Below are 20532 nucleotides of genomic sequence, written 5' to 3' on the forward strand. Positions count from 1 at the left end.
ATGGGAGAAAGGGACAAGTATGACCAGAAGCACCCCAAGGGCCCTAGAAGGGGCCCCCTAAAGGCACATTCACCAGCTTTCTTCTTTGGCAGAAGCCAGTTAGTTCCCAGTGTTCTAGAATGGAATGGAACAATGAGGCTTTATGCCACTAAAGCCGTAGGCTTGTTTCAAGAGGCATTTCCTCTCTGTGGGGGAGCAGTGGGTGGGGTGAAACGATAAAAGTTGGTGGAAAGCAACTCTATCCAAAGTCCAGACCTTGAGGTGGCCCTAGAAGGACGTGCCTGCGTTTTACTCTTCTTGCTTTCATTAGATCGATTTGTGACTCAATGGGAACCTTTATCGGTCACGTGTACCCAGGGTTGTTCCTACTCGCATATGGACTGTATCGAGCAGTAGTGGTCTCCAAAGCTGTGATATTCAGCAACTCTTTCCTGGATCCTTCTTTGCCTCCCAAGAATAAGGGGAGATGGGCCAGGCTGTGGAAAATGTCCCACAGAGGTTTGCTGAAGATGCTGGCCGGCTTTGGCTTGATGGCGTATGAGATCAGCTGTGTTGAGAGAGGATTGACACTGATGAACAGGGACCTGCCACCAAGATTCATGTATGCCAAACAGTGGCAGCACCTCACCATGTTCATCCTCCTCACCCTCAACGGCTGTATAGACATCATGAGCAAAAACTTGCTGCCCCAACGCTGTGTGCCCCTAGAGAAAGGGATCTTGGTGCTGACCTTTTATGTGCTCCTGCTGCTGTTGGTGTCGCATGTCCAGGACTCCGTCGGGGTGGAGATGCATGTTCACTCTCTGCTCATCTTGGTGGTGTTGCTGCTGATGCTGGTGTTCACCGCCAAGCTGTGGGCTCCTGACACATTTCAACTCGCTGTGATCGAGACCTTTCTGTTTCAGATGATGGGTTCCTGGCTGGTACAGGCGGGCTTCATTCTGTACAAACCAGTCTCTGGCTACCCGTGGGAGGATGATAACATTAGTGACATCATGTTTGTTACCACCTTCTTCTGCTGGCATGTGATGATCAACGCTTTGTGCCTGCTGGGAATCTATGGAGTGTCTTCCTTTTGGCATCGTTGCTACCATCCTAGCTGGAAGCTGACAGGGTCCAGAGAAGCTCCAGGTTACATATACTCCAGGAGACCCCTCTACCAATTGCTACAGGAAGTGGAGCAGTCAGAGAAAGATGACCAGGCTCTGCTTTCAAAGAGTTCACCCTGGGACAGGGCCTAGAACGCCTGGCTCACTGTCAACCCCATCTACCCCCTTGTGGGTTCTCCTAGACACGCACTGTACCCTCTTTGGTCCCTGGTGAAGACATAGTGGCCATGAAGGAAGGCCACTGGTCTCCATCTGCCAGCGCACCTCCTGTCCCTGAACATCTAATCATTGAGGAGACGAGAAGGGGAAACTGATAACATTGATGGGGTTGGGGGATGGGAGTAAGAGGAAGTGTGCAAGGAGAGTTACAGGGGGAGAGAATGCAATAGAAGGGAGGGCTATGAAGGGGTGAGAGGAGAGTCTGTTATTCACCACCAGATGTTTCTCCAGGCACAAGTGACTGCCTGCCTTTTACCTGATGGAATATTGATTTCTCACAGCTCAAAACTAGAAGCATTCAAGTCTCATCCTGACAAAGAAAGTGGGTACTTCTGCATACTTAGCAAAGTGGCACCACCATGTGGAAGTAAGATACACAGAATTTATAATTTATATTGGTTGAAATGACACTTTTGCCAACTCTACTCTCCCCCACCCCCCACCCCAACACTTTCTAATGACTGGCTTCATTTCAAATTCAAATTAATAAAGTAAAACTTTATTAATGCTTTGCTATGGTGACACTTCAAATTTGCAGGCTTAAAATTTTTATAGAATTCAAATGTTCAATCTCTCTCCAACTTCCTCCTTTAGTACTCGTATTCCAGTCACCATCACTACCACGGTGCATATAATTTACTAGATCCTGTCCCCCTTGGGTTGTGGCAAATTTCACTGTCTTGCATCTCACAGAAAGCCATTCCACAATCACATCTTTGCCATGTTCTTTGGTACCCAGCAAAAAAGCCACCTTCATCCCAATCCCACTGAGTACCTCCAAGGAGGCCTTCTCCAAGAATTCCTACTGACTCCCTTGTTCTGGAACTCCTAAGCACTTACGTTACACCTGCCTTGTTCATTTGCTCACACGGCTGACACTTTGCTTTGTTCTGTTTCTGCAATCATTTTCCCTGGGTAGGTTTTTCCTCACCACCTTGAGTATAATCTCCTAAGAGGTAAGACTTTGTTACAGCCAAGTTACATAACTTCCTATGTATGCACCAAATATGTACCATAGGTGATGCTTAATAAAGGCTTATTTGCTTCCAGAATTTCCACATTCCTGTTCCTTCAAAACGTGTTGCTGGACAGACCCAAGGTTCTGGGAACCTCTGGAAGACACCAACAATCCTAAAGCCTGAGTCACCTCCTTAGCAATGGGCCCACTTTCTTCCTCATTCTTGGGATAAGGAAATCCACTAAGCTGTTTCTGAAATGTTTACTCTGTTATTATTTTTTTAATCCTCACATGTGTTTCTATAAGGAACCTCTAGAAAGCTGAGACTCAGCAGGTTGAGTTGTCCAAGTCTTGTAATTGCTACAAGGCAAAACAGGAATTCAAGTGCAGGTGTGTCTGACTGAAGCCAGTGACTGTGTCCTCTGGGCCACGAGGACTTTGCCCATGGCAATGGAAAAGGGAGTGACCCTCAAAATGAACTTGTTGAGGGACTTGCCTGGTGGCCCAGTGGTAAACAATATGCTTTGCAATGCAGGGGACACAGGTTTGATCCCTATTTGAGGAACTAAGATCCCACATGCCTTGGAGCAACTAAGACTGCATGCTGAAGCCCGTGTGCTCCGCAGCCTGTGCGCCACAACTAGAGAGCCCGCATGCCGCAACTAAAGAGCCTGTGGTGCGAGCAATGAAAGATCTGCATGAGGCAATGAAGATCCCGCAGGCTGCAACTAAGACCCTTCACGGTCAGATAAACTGTTGAAAGGAAATAAAGGAAGAAAGTCAGCCAGAAAGCCCAGCTGGAACAAGAGGCATAATACAAATACTCTATAGACCCCCCAAAGAGTACGTCTGTCACTTTCTGTCCATGACCACCCCCAAGTCTCCCCTGGGAGTGAAAGTCTGGCAGGCTCTCAACCTCTAGTTAGGCCTTAAATGTCTGGGCTCAGATCCGAGTGAGAGCTGAGAATAAGAATTGTTTGTGACCAAGTTTTCTGATCCTTGCTATTTCTGCTTAACTCTTGGTTCCTAGACTCTTTTCAATTACCTTTCGTGGGGGAACTCCTTTTCTCTTTACCTCTCATACACACTGATGGGAGATGATGAAAAAGCACAGATGCTGCCGGTGGCCCGTTTCTAGTCACTTGAGGTCAAATTTTATAATGATAAACAAACCAAGTAATCAGTTGATATCTCCAACATATTATCTCTTAAATATCCAGTGTAGATAATAAACTTGAATGTTATTAATTTACTATATAGTATTTGAGACGTAACAGAAACCTTGAAGGCCAGCTAAGACTTCCCAAACACTGCGAAGGTTATGCGGAGAAATGTGCAATTCTCACAAAATTCCACCAGAGGGCACTACATCCGCATCACCCCAAGCCAAGCCTCTCACTCTCCAACCCAGTAAACACGTCTCCCAAGTACCGGTTCAAACGAAGTGGGGGGAGGGGAAAGGAGGTCAGGAAAAATACAGAACCAAGTATCCAGAAAACATACCCAAGGGCTGTTTGTTTCCTGTTAAAATTTGGCATGCGAATATGAAATAAACGGACTCAAATCAACTAATGGGATGGGGGTGAGGGAGGAAGGGCTGTGAACCCAGCTGAGGACATCTTCGAGAAGAACACCAACTAAAGGACATACTCTGATCCAAGTTGTTTTTGACCATAATGCTAATTTCCTAAACTTTTAAATAAGCTTCAATAATGTTCTAATTAATCTAGAGAACAAAGATAAATCCATACAAATCTCAATACATTGAGAACAGGAACAACACTTATCTATGAAAATCCCCGATTCACAAAACCATGAAACAGGTTATTAAACACACAAAATTATCTCCAAAGATTCCTTTTAAAAAGAACCTGTCATACAGCAATTCCGGAATATACTGAATGTCTACTATGTGAGGCACACGGGGGAAGCCACAATGAAGGACTCAGAGGTAAACTGGTTGGTTCCTGCACTGTGCATACAGTAGGGATTTCAGAGTTTAGAAGTCGTGCCCAGGAATGCATCATCCCAGCCTGAGAATGCTGAAGGAAGGGAAACAGAAAAAGGCTCTCAAGGGAGCTGTACCTTGGAAGCATGTAAGGCTGTGAAATACAGCACTAAGGTAGGATTCGAGCAAGAGGCTGCAAATGAGCAAGGCCTCAGCTTTCTCACCGTTAAGCTAAAATGATGTAAAGATTAATTCTAGGATGGCAGGGCTGTAGTTTTCTCGGTAGGACTTCTTTTACCATGTCATTAGCTAAGATGAACTTACTTCCTCCCAATTCTCCAAGCAGCTTCCTTTTAGAGGTAAGATTTGGGATAAGGCTCAAGACCTAAACCTTCAAGCGTAATGTGTAGGCTGGGAAACTAAGCGTTCTTTACATTTGAATGGTTTCAAGGGGCCTTCAACAAAACTCAATTCAGACTAAACAAAAATGGTTGAGACTTGAACTTATCATTTCCTAACCTGAGCTTAAGAGTATTTAACAATCAGAAAGGATATAAAGAACAGTTCCTCTGGGTTCAGTATTTGATAATACCGAATTGAGGTGAAACCTGGTCTTTCCTTCTTTACTTATGTAGCTTCAAGTCTGAAAGCTCGGTTAATTGCAGCTTCTCCCCCAAATTTGCTTTAAGAGTAATGACATCAGCTTCCAAGGCTGTTTCTTTTCCTTTTATTTTTATTTTGCTTTTAGATTTTACAATAGTCTATTCTTTTGGAAAGAACTAGTGTTGGTTTATTAAAAAGAGAAAAAGTTTATAATGCTGGGTTGGGTTTCCAGGGTGTTCCTCAAGCCTGAGTCTCAGCAGTCTCTTCAGCATGAGTTAAGGTTTTGTTCACTGCCTACTGAAATCATCCAAATGTTAGAAAAACTCCATTTCCCAAACTACATGTTCTGCTTAAAGATTTGAGTATGTTTGAGCCTTACCCCAAATCTTGTCTCTAATGAATGCAAGGCCACCAACTACACAGGCCCTAGGAAGGCACGCTCAGGTCACTAGATTAAGGGTTTACGATCTGCAAAGTGACACTGGGTCCTTTAAAAGAGAAAGAAATTGAGAGAAGAACTCATAGGTAAAGTCCACCCCAAACAAGGCCTTTATTTCAAGCAGCGGAACACTGAAGAAGTCCTTTTTTTCAGTCCCCAGCCATTTCCGCAGATTTGGAACCAAATTTTGACCTGTGATGTTTCTCTCCCACTCCACCCACCCCTTGGACATAGCTACTCGAAAAGAGAAAAGCCTGACTTCAAAGCCCATGAAACAGAATCCCCTGTCTGCTTTGATATTGAGTGTACCAGGAGACAGAAGAGTCCACGGTTCAAATGCTCTATGCTTTTTAGGGAGCAGGAGGAGACTGGGGGTGGCTGGCAGTTTAGGGAAGAAGGAGAAAGAGAACAAAGGGCAGCAGACACAGCAAAGTCAAACTGGATGAAACAGGCCATTCTCCTTATAACTTCTCAAAAAGTCCAGTCTGGGTTTCTGGGGGCAAACCAGTTAGTTGAAGCTCTTTTCTTCTGCTTTTTCTTCCTTCATACTCTTTTAAGCTTCCCTGAATAGTTCTTGAACTCATTTGGGCCCTAATTCAGTTTGGTTAAGTAAGTAGGGGGCTGACTAAGGAGGACAAGGCCTCTTGTTCTGCCTGAAAAACTCAGTGGTCATGTATTACCTTGCTAACCCTCACAAAGTATGCCCCCGGTCACATGAATGGATCAAAGCAAATCCATTTCCACTCTTGGAAAAGCAGCTCAAAGCACATGTTCTCTTGATGGTGCCGCTGTCAGTTCTGTGTAGTCAACAAACATCAGTTATTGACCAGTTATTGACCCCCCTGGACACTCCTGGGGGACACACAGATGAATAAGGAAAGTTAAGACACCAGCCAGGGCAGCAGGCTGACTCAAATACTAGAAGCTTTAAGAACTGAGCTTTTCTATTTTCTATTCCGTGTGCCATCCCTACCTCGGGTGCTGGCGGTGACCAGTACAATAGAAGGCTCTGGCTCACTTCTGGCAGCCTGGCAACTGAAAATTAACGTTTTTTAAAACAACAACATGGCCTTTCCCCTCCCAACACCCCCTCCTCAATCATTTAAACTCAAGACTTCACAGAAATAAATGGAATGAAGACAGCCCACTTTGTTATCAGATCTAAATCCACTCTGATAAAACTAATGGTGGCGCATTACTGAGAGTTAGAAGGTTGTACTTCATGGGTTACGGCAGGGAAAGAAATAATCTAATCCCTTCAGATTATCTTGGCCTACAATAATTACAATTATTGCTTTCTAGCATGGCTGTGTGTGCCATCACAATTAATCCTTACAATATACAAGGTAGCTGTTATGCCTAATTTGTAGGCAAGGAAACTGAGGCTTCAGAAGTCAAGCCCAGATTTGAACCTACACTGCCTGACCTGAAGCCCAGCCTTTCGCATCATTTGAAGGATCACAAGTTTAAGTGCAAGTGTAAGGACAGAACACCTTACACTTGCAAGGTGACTTACCTGGTCCAGAATGTCACCTGTCTGAAACACACCAAAAGCCTCTGTTTGAGATGAATCTTGAGTCTGTCATCTTAAAGCACCGCAGTGTTAGCCACACTCTCACAGGGGAGGGATGTGGACCAAAGAAGCCAAGTTATGTGTGTGGTCACAAACAACATTTCTTTTCCATATTTGTGGTACAAAAAATAACCAGAAGAGCAAACTTCTTCCCTTCCTCTTCCAAAGAAACATGATTTCTTAGTTTTCAAACAGAAAATCTCATTACTGGGGCTCTTGAAAGGTGCGATAAAGGCTAGACACCATCAGGAGGATTCAGGCGATAAGAACAGTATGATTAAATCTTATCACTGGTAGCAATGAAGACATTATATTTATGTGTGTTGTATACATGTATATATAATTGTGTATCTGTTGACAAACATCCCTTTCAAGACTTTGTTCACACACGCATTTTCTCAACTATCCTAATAAAGCTCTGAGGAGAGAAGAGGAAGGGGTACTGATTCTCGTTTTCCAGACTTCAAAGACGTTCAATAAACTACATGAAAAGCAACACCAGACAGAACTTAAATTTTTGACGTACCCTAGGTTTCAAAGGGGTAGATGCCAAGACCTCAATCCCCTGTCAGCTGCCCTTGGGAAACAGTTCGCACAGAGGATTTCAAATCTGTTGCGCGGCTCTAAAGGTCCTCTCTTGAACCGCTTTATTTGATTTGCAGATGAGGGAACTTGGGTCCAGAGAGGCTGCAGAGTTGCTGCCTCAGGTGTGGCAGAGGCCGGCTCTGTGTCTCCGCCCGCCGGGATCCTCTCTACGCAACGAGACAAAACACAGCGCGTGCACCACGAAAGGGAGATGGAAGACTTCAGGTCACATCCTCAAACCCGCCGAGGAGGCCGGCCAGGGGGCTCTTTCCGGCCTACCTCCGGCAGCCCCCTGTCTGCGCCGCCACGTCCGAGGCCGGCCCAGGCACCGGGGAGCCCGGGGCTACTGCAGCCCGCACACCCCCGAACTCCCTCACAAGCAGGACCTGAGGGCCGGGCAAGGGAGTGGGGATTCTCGAACAACGAAAGGCAAAAGCTGGTGCCTGTGGGTTGGAATTTCCTCTGGGCCGTGCAGTGGGACCTGGGAAAAGAACCCTCCCTCAGAATATCTCTGACCTGGGGGCGCCGGGGGGGCGAGCACGCGGGGACCGCCCGGGGCCAGGCGGGCGGGGGCGCGGCAGCCCGCCCGGTGGGGTCCTTCCCGGCAGGCTCCGGGCCCTCCGCCCGCCGCCGGCCCGCCCTGCCTCGCGCCCCTCCCCCATGTCCCCTCCCCCACCGCCCTTTCCCTTTCTTTCTTTCCCGGGTCCGCTCGCCCCCACCCGGCGGCGCCCGCTCGGCGGCTCGCCCAATGGCCGCGGTGCCGGGACGGTGCATCAGCTGATCCGCCCGGGCTCCGGGCCTCTGGGAACCAATCAGGGCGCCGGGGGCGGCCCCGGCCGCCGATAAAGCGTGCTGGGCGGCGGGCCGCCCTGCAGAGCCGAGAATGGGAGAAGAGCAGGCTGTCTAAGCAGCACCTCCCCGTCCTCCTCGCCTCTCTTCTCCTCACCTCGCTCTCGCCGCCTGCTCGCCCTGCCACTTTGCTCGGCGCCCAGGTAAGCACCTGGCCGGCCCGGGGAGGAGGGCGCAGGGAGCGGGGGAGGGGCTCGGAAGTGTGCCGCGCCGGCCTCGCCGCCTCCCGAGCCGCCGCTCCCTGACCGATCGTCTCGGCCCCTTCCCACCTCCTGGCCCTACTCTGCGCCCCGGCCTGGAGGGAGGTGGGACGGCGGGGCTCCCGGTTGCTTTCGCTGCCCGCGGCTCCGGGCGGGTCTGGGTCGGCGATGGTGGGGCGCCAGGCTTCGCGGAGGGCGGGGAGTTGTTTTGATCTTTCTTCAGCTGCTGGCGGCCCGAAGCGCCGCCCCTGGAGGTCGCTGGGCAGGACGAGCCGAGGAGCTCGCTCGCTGCCCGGGCCCGGCACCCCCCGCTTGGCCGTGTGGCGTGCGTGGTGGATGGAGCGGTCCCCTTGCGGGAGCCTCGCCCTCTTTCTCCGTGGCTGCGGGCGTCGGGGCACGGTTAGCTGCCTACGCCGAGGCCGGGCGCCGGGAGAGTCGGTGGTGCGGCCCGCTCCCGCCGCGTGGTGTACCCCTGTGACTGAACAATGGGGAGCCCGGGAGCGCAGCGTGGCCGGCGGGCTCGGCGGGTGGAGAGGCCTGGCTGGCCGGACAGGGGCAGCAGCGGCGCGCTGTCCCTCCGGCGGACTCCCCAGCACCCCACCCCCTCCCCGCCCTGGCCTTGGAGGGGTATGGCCCCCTCGGCGACGCCCTGAGATCCAGTCGGGGGCCCAAGGGGAGGGGCGCCGACTTTTGGGACGTTTCAGTGGGAAAGGGCTGCTCTCAAAGTGGATTTTCCCAACTACCCTGGGGGCGGGAAGCGGGGATGCTCCCCCGGCCGCAAATCCGCGAAGAAGAACACGAACGAAGATGAAGACGACCTGGAATCTCGGTCCTCGGGGTCCCCCTCCAACTGCTTCGGCTTCGTCGCCTACTCGGTGAACGCCGGAGAGAAACCGCGAGTCAAGATCAAGTCGACTCAGGAGCCTTCGTATTCCTGCTCCACCCGGTGCGATTCCGACCGCACTCCGACTCCCTCTCCCTCTCCGTCTCCCTCGCCCAGAAAGCTCCGGTGCGTGGACCAGCGAGAGCCGGAGACCCAAGAGAGGCGCGAACGCCACTCCAAAAGGAGAAGGGCCAAGGAGGGCATCATCGATACCTTTGATCTTACGTGGCTGGGGTGAGTGAGGAGCAGGGATCCAGGACCCTGCTCCCGCCGCAGCTGCAAGAAACCGCTAAGGACCGCAGAATCCCAGCCCTCCATAACCCCCCCACCACGTAAAATCTCGGCATCTCGGCGGCACTAGTTGATAGAGCAGGCGGCTGTTGGCATCCAACCTGTCACGGAACCGAGTTGGCATCACCGAAAAGAGCAGGCCGCGAGGCTTAAGGGAGAAAGTGTGACTTGAAATTGGAGGTGGTAACCGGTAGGAGAGGAAAGCCAGAGACCGGGTTATAGCTGGGAGCTGAAAGGATCTGGGATTTCTCTTACTGGCTTTTAAAGGCAGGATGGGCGATGGCCATAAGGAGTGGGATTTGACTGACCAAGTCTAGAGGGAGTCGGCAAAGATTGTCTGCTAACACAACTTGACAGACAGCTTCTCTTCCCGGAGGGGAAGGGTGAGGCTGTTGCAGGGAGAAGCAGTTGTTTTCAGCTGGGCAAACATGGACGGTTGCCCATAGAAACTTTGCCACTGTACTTCAGAAAGTTGCCCAAGTCATTGGAGGAGAACAATATGTTCCTTCTCCAGCCACCCTGGGCGATCAATGGGGGAGGGAGGAGGTAGAACGTTTCCTTTTTGTGTTGGGGTTTGGTTTTGTGGCTTCAGTGTCTCTTCTTTGAGAGGTTTTGCGGTGGTGGCATATAGATTTTTAGCATACCTCAGCTTTTGAAACCCCAGATCTTTTTGATTTAGAAGTGGGAATTTCTTAATTAACTTAAAGTTCTCTGGTGGAATCTGGTCACTCTCAAACTTAAGTCTACTCTTTGAAATGAGAACTTTGCCTCAAACTGATGGAAGTCATGCCAGTATGTGTCTTAAAATCCAGGTTGGATCAAATGTACCAAAGTACACATTAGTCGTTAGGAAGCCACCAGCTCTTAAATCTTATAGCTAGCCCCGGTTTCATCCTTCCAGCTACATGGGGATGGGGTGGGTTGTTTATTTGGAAGGGTGGAGGAATCTTCAAAAGAACTTTTTATTGAGGCATCCTCTGGGGTGTAAGGAAAAGGGAAAACTTAACCAAGAGATAAGCAACCAAGCCTTTCTGTGGCCGGATTTTACTTGGAGACAGATGTCTGTTCTGTAGACTGTTTCTGAACTTTTGTATTTTGTTTTGGGTTCACCACCCCCCACCCCCCTGCCCCCCAGTATCTTAGTATGAAAAATGAAACAATTCCTCTACCTCTGACATACTGCAAAAATAGAACTTAGTGCTCAAAAGTTTAGATTCTGGCTTGAGGAAGCGAATAAGGAGACTTTTGTTCAGTATAAAACTTTAATCTCCCCGAAAGCAAGTTAAATAAATGTACTGTACTTTTGAGTGTGTGACTTCCAAAGGGAGGGGCCGCCACTCCCACTGTGACTTCTTGATTTAATTGTCCTTATTGCATTATTCCTGCAGAGGATCTGTTTGGAGTTCTTATTTTATTTTTTTCTCTCTCTTCAGAACACCTTCCACCATGGCCACCTCGGCGAGCTCCCACTTGAACAAAGGCATCAAGCAGGTGTACATGGCCCTACCTCAGGGCGATAAAGTCCAAGCTATGTACATCTGGATCGACGGTACTGGAGAAGGACTGCGCTGCAAGACCCGAACCTTGGATTCTGAACCCAAGTGTATAGAAGGTGAGAGGCTGGGCAGAATTGGGGGTGGGTGGCAGCCTGAGACCAAGCCACTAGATCTGGCCTCTTTATTCTGATGTAAAGCTTTTCTAAGGCAGGACTTTACAGTCTTTATTCAGTCAACATTAAGCTCCTACACTGCCTCCAAGCATTAAAAATGGACCCCTTTATTTAAATTGAGTCTTGCATATCGAAAGAAAAAAGATGAAGTCTGGGGCAGTGGGATTGGGAACTTTGTTGACTTGGGCATCCCATCTCAGGCTGATCTAAGGTACCCCCAGGAACCCAGTTTGAAAACCACAGCTCTAACCTGACTATTCCATCTGCTATACAAACTCTTTTGAATGTCACTTAGGTTCTAGATGTAAAGCAAACACCCTAAAAGTGGTATCTAAGTAAAGCTAGCCATCATTTGTTTTTCGCTGATGCACTTTTAGAATTCTTAAACTGGCTGATTGTTTATCCTACAGAAGCTATTATATGAATTGGGACGACTTTTGTCTTTTTTTATTCTTTGGCCTAGAACAAACCATAGCTGCCCTCCTTCTGGAAAGGGACTGAGGTCCATCATCTTTTACCTGATTTAGGATAGCTTACTCTTCTGATAATGCTCACATTTGAGTGAATGAATGAATGGCTATCATACAATACATATAGTGTGTACCTGCTATGTGGCAGATATTGCACAGGCCCTGGAAATATAAGATAAGAGTCTAGTCTCTGCCTTCAGAGAACTCATAGTCAACTGGAGAGAGATGAAGGAACTCGCCTTTAAAACATAGTGTGGATAAGTTACGTGGGAGCACCCTTGAATAAGTCATCCTGCTAGTGTCTGTTTATCTGTTAAAATAAGAACACCACATGAACTGGGACTGTCCATTACACAGTGTGGGGTGGGGGTGGGAAGTGAAAGAAATAAGCAACACAGATGGCCTATCAGAGAGTCTTTCTCCTGTATTTCAATTCTTTAAATGATGACTGACTGACTAGAAATGTCCACTTTGTCTCCTGGGTGTCCAGTAGACTTATTTACAGAGGAATCATTATTCTTAGGTTGTTTCTGTGATTGGTACTTCTTTTAAGAAAGTGATACAATGGTCTTACTTGGAACACAGAGAGAAAGGACTGTAGGGCAACCTGCAGACATCAGGGTTTGCCAGTTATTAGCAGCAGTCATGCATCACTGGCTTTCTGGACAAGACAGTGTAGATCCTTAGAGATAAAAAGGTAAGTGAGAGGCTGTACTCCTCCCTGAAAAGTTCTTGTGCTTGCAACTTTAATTTCCCCCTCTCTTTTTATCACAGAGTTGCCCGAGTGGAATTTTGATGGCTCTAGCACTTTTCAGTCTGAGGGCTCCAACAGTGACATGTATCTGGTGCCTGCTGCCATGTTTCGGGACCCTTTCCGCAAGGACCCCAACAAGCTGGTGTTCTGTGAAGTCTTCAAGTACAACCGAAAGCCTGCAGGTTTGTATAGGATAGACTTAATCCTAATCCGTGAATTGTAAAGTTGTGGGGAGAGGATATTCCAAAATCGGTATTGGGAAGACAAGCTTATCCCAGAACTGTTAGAAGTTAGAAATAATTTCTAACTAGAAATCTGAAGGCCTGGACATGCATCTCTCCATCCTGAACTTCCTTGTTGAGAGAGGTTGTGTGGTCCATCCTCCCATTGTTGGCTGCAGAAAACCACACTGGATTCTTCTAAATCTTTGCTGGAGGAGTGCCCCATGTCACAGTCCTCCTGCCTGTAGATTTTAAGAACTTGGATTCTAAAGTTAGAAAGCTGGGTTTGAGTTTTACTTGTCACTTCCCCCATTTTAAAATGGGGGGAAATGGAGGGAGGGTGCTATAAGTATACTTACAGTTATAGGAAGTATAGCTGTATGATTCTGGGTTCGATCCTTGGGTCGGGAAGATCCCCTGGAGAAGGAAAAGGCAACCCACTCCAGTATTCTTGCCTGGAAAATCCCCATGGACAGAGGACCCTGGCAGGCTATTAGTCCATGGGGTTGCAAAGACTTGGACATGACTGAGCGATTAAGCACAGCACATAGCTGATTCATATTGTTGTACAGCAGAAACCAACACAAGACTGTAAAGCAATTATCCACCAATTAAAAAATAAATTAAAAAAAATGGAGCAACTAATAAAATCCATCTCATAAAATTGTTTATAGAGGATTGAGTTATGTGTAAATGATTGAGAAGAATTGTATGTCAAATACCGGTTGCCTTTTTGTTCCAGAGAGCTTGTCTTCTTTCTCTGTGACTAAAACAAGAGCATCTTGGTTCACTGATAATGTATGTTTGCTGTGAGGTTTGCTGTAACTACACCTTTGGTTTTTTTCTGGCAGACCTGTTTGTCCCAGTTTTCTGCCATTCACTTTTTTATAAACTCCGCTGGAGTCTCACTTCCATGAAGTCTTGCCATACTTGGCCAGTGAGACTTTTTGGCAAGTCCTTACTTAGTGACTCTGAGCCTTACTTGTCTTTGTTTTGAAGTGAAAAGTGAAAGTCGCTCAGTTGTGTCCAACTCTTTGTGACCCCATGTCCTATACAGTCCAAGGAATTCTCTAGGCCAGAATACTGGATTGGGTAAGCCTTTCCCTTCTCCAGGTGATCTTCCCAACCCAGGGATGGAACCCAGGTCTCCCGCATTGCAGGTGGATTCTTTACCATTTGAGCCACAAGGGAAGCCCCCCAAAAAGTCTGTCTTAGGAGGCATTAAATTGTGGTGAAAGACCTGAGTTCTGAAGTCAAGACAGGCAGGGTTTCCTGATTCTGCCTACCCCGGCAGTTTCCCTGCCATCTCTGAGCCTCATTTTCTCACTTGTAAAAAGGGAGGCTTATAATACCCATCTTAGGGTTATTAGGAAGACGCAGCTGGCTCTGCGACCCTGTGGACTGCAGCACACCAGGCTTCCCTGTCCTTCACCGTCTCCTGGAGTTCGGTCAAACTCATGTCCATTGAGTCAGTGATGCCATCCAACCATTTCATACTCTGTCATCCCCTTCTCCTCCTGCCCTCAATTTTTTCCAGCATCAAGGTCTTTTCCAATGATTCAACTCCTTACATCAGGTGGCCAAAGTATTGGAGCTTCAGCTTCAGCATCAGTCCTTCCAGTGAACATTCAGGGTTGATTTCCTTTAGGATTGACTAGCTTGATCTCCTTGCAGTTCAAGGGACTTTCAAGAGTTCTCCAGCACCACAATTTGAAAGCATCGATTCTTTGGCATTCAGACTTCTTAATGGTCCAACTCCCACATCTATACATGACTACTGGAAAACCATAGCTTTGACCAGATAGACTTTTGTCAGAAAAGTGGTATCTCTGCTTTCTAATACACTGTCTAGGTTTGTCACAGCTTTCCTTCCAAGGAGCAAGCATCTTTTAATTTCATGGCTGCAGTCACCATCCACAGTGATTTTGGAGCCCAAGAAAATAAAGTCTGTCACTGTTTGTACTTTTTCCCCTTCTATTTGCCACGAAGTGATGGGACCAAATGCCATGATCTGAATTTTTTTAATGTTGAGTTTTAAGCCTACTTTTCCCACTCTCTTCCTTTACCCTCATCAAGAAGCTCTTTAGTTCCTCTTTGCTTTCTGCCATTAGAGTGGTATCATTTGCATATCATAGAGGTCTGAAAATGGTTCCTGGGACATAGTGAAACAGCCAATAATAATCTGTAAAGATCTGTTATAGCATAGCAATTTTTCCTGGTTGAGCTTGTCGCCTTTTTGGTTGGTTGGGTTTTTTTGTCATGAGCCGGTACTGTAGAACTTAGCACTTTGTATCTTCTCACTGGGAATGTAAGGCTGTTTGACAGACTAGACAAATGATTCTCTCAATAAAAATTGTAGAATGTAAATGCTTTAGAAACCAGGAATAGGTCTAACAGCTAGAAGAAGTTCTTCTGTGAATAGAGGGTTCAAGTGCCTGACATTTGGTACTTGGGAAGGGGCCAGCTTGCAGATAAGGTGAACCCTTGGCTGTGTCCTGTGGGTCCTCTCCCATGTGACTTTGTTGTGACCCAGTTTAGTTATAAATAAAGCCTTTTGAGAGTCTCCCTACAGATACATAATCGTAGCTTCTCTTATCATCCCCTCTCACACTGACCGGGGCACCGAAAGGTTGACCCTGGGTCAGTTCAGTAAATAACATCTCAGGTACCGAGAATCTGAGGACCACTTCCCATCAACACGGGGATTCAGTGCTTTTGTCCATGTATCTCTAATAGCGTGTCTACTCTTTCTCCTAGAGACCAATTTAAGGCACACCTGTAAACGGATAATGGACATGGTGAGCAACCAGCACCCCTGGTTTGGAATGGAGCAGGAATATACCCTCATGGGCACTGATGGGCACCCCTTTGGTTGGCCTTCCAATGGCTTTCCTGGGCCCCAGGGTAAGTCTCCTTGGTGAGAGGTGAATCTTGCTTCTCCCCAAGTGCTTAATTGCCAAGAGAAGTCTCTCTGGAGATGGGAGTGAATCCTTGTAGACCAAAAAGCTAGGAGGCTATCCCCAAGACTGGCTGAAATAATAGTGTAGAGAGTTAGCCCTTGTGTTACCTAAATCCAAATAATGGATGTTGAGATGTTAACATTGCACGGAAACCACGGGCTCTAGTCGGTGTCAACCCAGAGGAGCCCACTGCACACCACTCATCTGCCTCCCGGTAAAGGCAGGGATGGTGATTCCAGGAGAAGGTGTGAGAACTTTCTGACTTCTGACTTTGGGCCATGCATCTCACTTAGATAGGAATTTTCTTGACATCCTGCCTTCTGATCTTCCATCTTGATGCCTCTCCAGGTCCCTACTACTGTGGTGTGGGAGCGGACAAGGCCTACGGCAGGGATATTGTGGAGGCTCACTACCGGGCCTGCTTGTACGCCGGCATCAAGATTGGGGGCACGAATGCCGAGGTCATGCCTGCACAGGTAAAGGTCTCTAGCCCACCACCTGCCCCACCTAGAGGCATGTGGCGACTTTTGCTAGGAAGGGCTATTGTGGTGCCCACTCCTAACCCAAAGCCCTCAAGGTGGCCTGGAGTAGAGATGAGCAGGGAGCAAGTGTCAGCTTCTGGGTTGGGGTGAGCAGCTGGTTTTGCCAAGGCCCATCTTCTCGTTCTCTCTAGTGGGAATTCCAGATAGGACCCTGTGAAGGAATCGACATGGGCGATCATCTCTGGGTGGCCCGTTTCATCTTGCATCGTGTGTGTGAAGACTTCGGAGTGATCGCCACCTTTGATCCTAAGCCCATTCCTGGAAACTGGAATGGTGCTGGCTGCCACACCAACTTTAGCACCAAGGCCATGCGAGAGGAGAATGGTCTGAAGTGAGTGCCGCCTCCAGCTGGGGCCATTTCACTCTCTCTGCAAGAATACCTGCCAGGGGTTTGATATGTTGGGGATGAGTAAGCTGCCTTCCCAGTTGGGGCCTTTAGCTCTTGGTTCAAAAACTGTCTTCTGATCCTGTCATTTTGTTCCTATTTGGAAAGTTCCCCCAAAATACTCTTCAAGAGTAGGATTCAAGGATGGTGATGGGGAAAGTTGACACAGATGAGTGCTTTTGAAAATCTTTAATAAGAACTAAATTAATAAATAAAAGTATCTGAATGAGCCTGTGGGTGGGAGAGAGTTTCATTGGGATGTCTACTGCCTGCCCAGCACTAAGAGACACAGGTTGTAAGGCAGGGTGCTGCCTTTGTGGAGAATTTCTTTTCCTGGGGCCTGGAAAACAGTCTTTGGTAGATGAGTCACTCCATTCTTAGATCCACACCTGCTCCTTGAAGGGCAGGTTTCCTGATGGCAGGTCAGACCCTCATCTTGCCTGTTTCTTCCAGGTACATTGAGGAGGCCATTGAGAAACTAAGCAAGCGGCACCAGTACCACATCCGAGCCTACGATCCCAAGGGGGGCCTGGACAACGCCCGGCGCCTAACTGGATTCCACGAAACCTCCAACATCAACGACTTCTCTGCCGGCGTGGCCAACCGTGGTGCTAGCATCCGCATCCCCCGGACTGTTGGCCAGGAGAAGCAGGGCTACTTCGAAGACCGTCGCCCATCTGCCAACTGTGACCCCTTCGCCGTGACCGAAGCCCTCATCCGCACATGTCTTCTGAACGAAACCGGCGACGAGCCCTTCCAGTACAAGAACTAAGTGGACTAGACTTGCAGCCCTCGAAACCCCTCTTAATTCTACATCTTACTCCCACTCTCGCCCCTCTCAATGTTATAATAGCTATAACTCAAAGGGTGGAATATCAAGGTCCTTTTTTTTTTTTTTTAATTCCTCACACCCAGTTAATATCTCTTGCTTTCTTTGGTCAGGATTGAAGGGGTCAAGTTCTTAATCACTTCACAACCACCTACCTACCCCTGCCCTTTTCTTTTTCCTATCACCGAAGCTTTCTAGTACATTAGTTGGGAGGGGGGCGGGGGAACATAACCACTGCTTCCATTTAATCAGGTGTGTTTGTCCAATAGGCATAGCTCTCCGGACAGAGAGCCCAGTCGTTGTGAAGGGATGGGGAGGACTTTTTCTGAGTGGTTACTGAGTCGGGGACAGGGGTGCTGGATTCTATGTTAGGTTAGGATTTCCCTTCTTGGTGGGAAGTTCCATTACTTACAAGGTTGTAACCAACTTTCTATCAAAAGTGAAAATTAGGGGGGAAGGAAGGGTGGGAAGTCAGGTAGGAAAATGCCCTAGATCTCCTGGTGTGGTGCTTCCCTTGCCTGGGGCTCAATGCCCTAACAGGCTCCGCATAAATGGATGGATGGATGGCCCTACCTTAAAAGAAAAAGTTCTCATTGTGTGGTCCTCCATTTATAACACAAAGCAGAGTAGTATTTTTATATTTAAATGTAAAAACAAAAAAATTATATATATGGGTGTGCAGATAAATGTGTGTTTTCTCTTTAGGGAGAAAAAGCCATTCTGGTTACGGGGAACCCAAATTTGAGACTAAGTAGTCTGGTTAGAAATAAGGATCTCCTTTTGAGTGGGCGTGGGGATGGGAGAGGCTGTGCTGGAAGAGTTGGCTGTTTGGGGCTGATATTCCCTCACTACCACTTCAGGGCTTCTCTCTGCCCTGCTTGCCCTTCTGGGAGGCTGACGTTGGTTGGTTAACAGGTGGAAGCCCGTGATAGCAGTAGCCATCACCTGAGCCCCAGGTTTAAAAGACACACATGTACTTGTACACACAGCGGTTTGGAAATATGAGTTGGCTGGTCAACTTGAGCATGTTACTGACAAGGGGGTATTGGGGTTATTTTCTGGTAGGACTAGCATGTCACTAAAGCAGGCCTTTTGATAATATTAAAAAAAAAATTTTTTTTTTAAAGCAAAACAATTTTAGATTTTAATCATATTTGTTAGGGTTTCTAAGTCTTTGTTTTACAGAATTGCTTGTTTGCTTCAGCTGTCTCCTCCCCATCTCTGCTCTGGAGGAGATGGGACAAGTCTGGAGTCCAAACAGTTGTAATTTTGTATCTTGGTGTCTGTTCTCTGAGTGTGAAATATTCCCTTCCTTTGTTAAGATTCCTGAGGAGTTACTATTTTTTTTTCTTTTATAATAAAAACAAACCCCACCTTTGTCCTTACATTTTCCTTACTGTTTCTGGCTGTTTTGTGTTGGTCATGGAAAGTGGGCAGTGGTTTTTTTCTTACCATGACAATTTCTAATTGCCATGTACAGTATGTTCAGAGTTAGATAACTCTTCATTGTAAACAAACTGTGTTAACTGCCCAGAGCAGCTCTTATAAATGTTAGGTTGATTTATAAGATAGCTTCTGACTTCTGTGGTTCTTTTAAGTCCCTATGTGCCACTTCATTTCCCTTTTTCTACCAAAAAGGGATTTTTTTTTTTTTAAAGAGGCAAAGTAAGTTCAGGTATACCTGTTTTTGAAATTAAAGAATCTTTCCTGAGGCTTATTGCCAACGAGCCCCATCCTGTGCTTTGGGAATCTGGAGTGTGTGGGTTAAGGCCTATCCAGGCCCTAAAAGTTTGCAGTAGTGTACAAACCCCTGTGCTCCAGAACTTGCCTTTGGCCTATCACACTATCACGTTTTGAACACTGGCTTGATTTTATTGCAGCCTAGTCTGTTTGCAACTGGTCTCACTGCCCCTACTCCATTTCATCTTCTGCCCAGCTGCCAGTGGTTCATCTAAATAGCAAATATTGACCACGTTGCTACGCTGGTTAAAACCTTCCAAGGCTGACCTAGCTCTGAGGGTGAACCAGCCCCAGATACGCCTTGATACGCTTTTCCTTGCATTAGTGAGCTGTTCACGATGCCCCCAAAGGCTCTGGAGACACCTGTATGCCTCTGCTCTTTGTCCCTTTCCCTGGAAATTCTTCAACTTCCTGAGTTTATTTCCATATCAAGCTGGGTAGAAGCTCCATCTTCTGTGGTGCACACACCTCCAGCAAAAACACTCATCCAACAGTTTCACTTTGTAAGGTGCCAGGTACCGTAGGCAATAGTAATTAATTACCTTTTAAAAAGATGGTATCCTCTATCAGTTTGGAGGTAGTTGCAGCCTGTTAACAGCCGATTTAGACATAAGTTTTCTTCGGGCAAGTGTGTATCACTCTAGTCTTACATAGTCCTGCTGCTGCTGCTGCTGCTAAGTCACTTCAGTCGTGTCTGACTCTGTGCGACCCCATAGACAGCAGCCCACCAGGCTCCCCCGTCCCTGGGATTCTCCAGGCAAGAACACTGGAGTGGGTTGCCATTTCCTTCTCCAATGCATGAAAGTGAAAAGTGAAAGTGAAGTCGCTCAGTCATGTCCAACTCTTAGCGACCCCATGGACTGCAGCCTACCAGGCTCCTCCATCCATGGGATTTTCCAGGCAAGAGTACTGGAGTGGGGTGCCATTGCCTAGACATTTTTTTTTTCTTGTTTTGGAAGGTTCGCTCAGTCGTGTCTGACCCTGCAACCCCATGGACTATACAGTCCATGGAATTCTCCAGGCCAGAATACTGGAGTGGGTAGCCTTTCCCTTCTGCAGGGGATCTCAACCCAGGGATTGAACCCAGGTCTCCTGCACTGCAGGTGGATTCTTTACCAGCCGAGCCACAAGGGAAGCCTAAGAATACTGGAGTGGGTAGCCTATCCCTTCAGTGGATCTTCCCGATCCAGGAATTGAGCCAGGGTCTCCTGCATTGCAGGTGGATTCTTAACCAACTGAGCTATGAAGGAAGCCTTTGGAAGGTTAGGTCCTGACCTAATTTTCAAAGTAGGATGATCTTTACCT

The 20532-nt window shown here is 47.6% G+C and overlaps 2 protein-coding genes across 3 annotated transcripts; both read left to right on the plus strand.

The window, feature by feature from the left end:
• The first annotated feature begins 326 nt into the window (after positions 1-326).
• TEDDM1 (transmembrane epididymal protein 1) lies at positions 327-1241 on the plus strand. Its single transcript, XM_006048612.4, has one exon. The coding sequence runs from the start codon at positions 327-329 to the stop codon at positions 1239-1241; it is 915 nt and encodes a 304-aa protein (XP_006048674.4).
• A 7051-nt stretch (positions 1242-8292) lies between these two features.
• GLUL (glutamate-ammonia ligase) lies at positions 8293-18872 on the plus strand. Of its 2 annotated transcripts, XM_006048611.4 has the most exons (8): positions 8296-8426; positions 9484-9600; positions 11091-11269; positions 12571-12732; positions 15529-15675; positions 16080-16207; positions 16405-16604; positions 17112-18872. In XM_006048611.4, exons 3-8 carry the CDS (start codon positions 11104-11106, stop codon positions 17428-17430), a joined length of 1122 nt encoding a protein of 373 aa, XP_006048673.1. In that variant the 5' UTR covers positions 8296-8426; positions 9484-9600; positions 11091-11103; the 3' UTR covers positions 17431-18872. The 2 variants fall into 2 exon arrangements, with proteins under 2 accessions (XP_006048672.1, XP_006048673.1); XM_006048610.4 differs by lacking the exon at positions 9484-9600 and having other exon boundaries at positions 8293-8426.
• Positions 18873-20532: the final 1660 nt, after the last annotated feature.

This window comes from Bubalus bubalis, chromosome 5 (genome assembly GCF_019923935.1).
Source record: "Bubalus bubalis isolate 160015118507 breed Murrah chromosome 5, NDDB_SH_1, whole genome shotgun sequence".
Taxonomy (NCBI): Eukaryota; Metazoa; Chordata; class Mammalia; order Artiodactyla; family Bovidae; genus Bubalus; species Bubalus bubalis.

Bases quoted from the DNA above. Each gene is read 5' to 3' on its own strand.
- TEDDM1 (XM_006048612.4), top strand. From the start codon at position 327: ATGGGAACCTTTATCGGTCACGTGTACCCAGGGTTGTTCCTACTCGCA.
- GLUL (XM_006048610.4), top strand. From the start codon at position 11,104: ATGGCCACCTCGGCGAGCTCCCACTTGAACAAAGGCATCAAGCAGGTG. The intron at 16,208-16,404 runs GTAAAGGTCTCT...CGTTCTCTCTAG, and splicing joins CCGAGGTCATGCCTGCACAG to TGGGAATTCCAGATAGGACC. The intron at 16,605-17,111 runs GTGAGTGCCGCC...TGTTTCTTCCAG, and splicing joins CGAGAGGAGAATGGTCTGAA to GTACATTGAGGAGGCCATTG.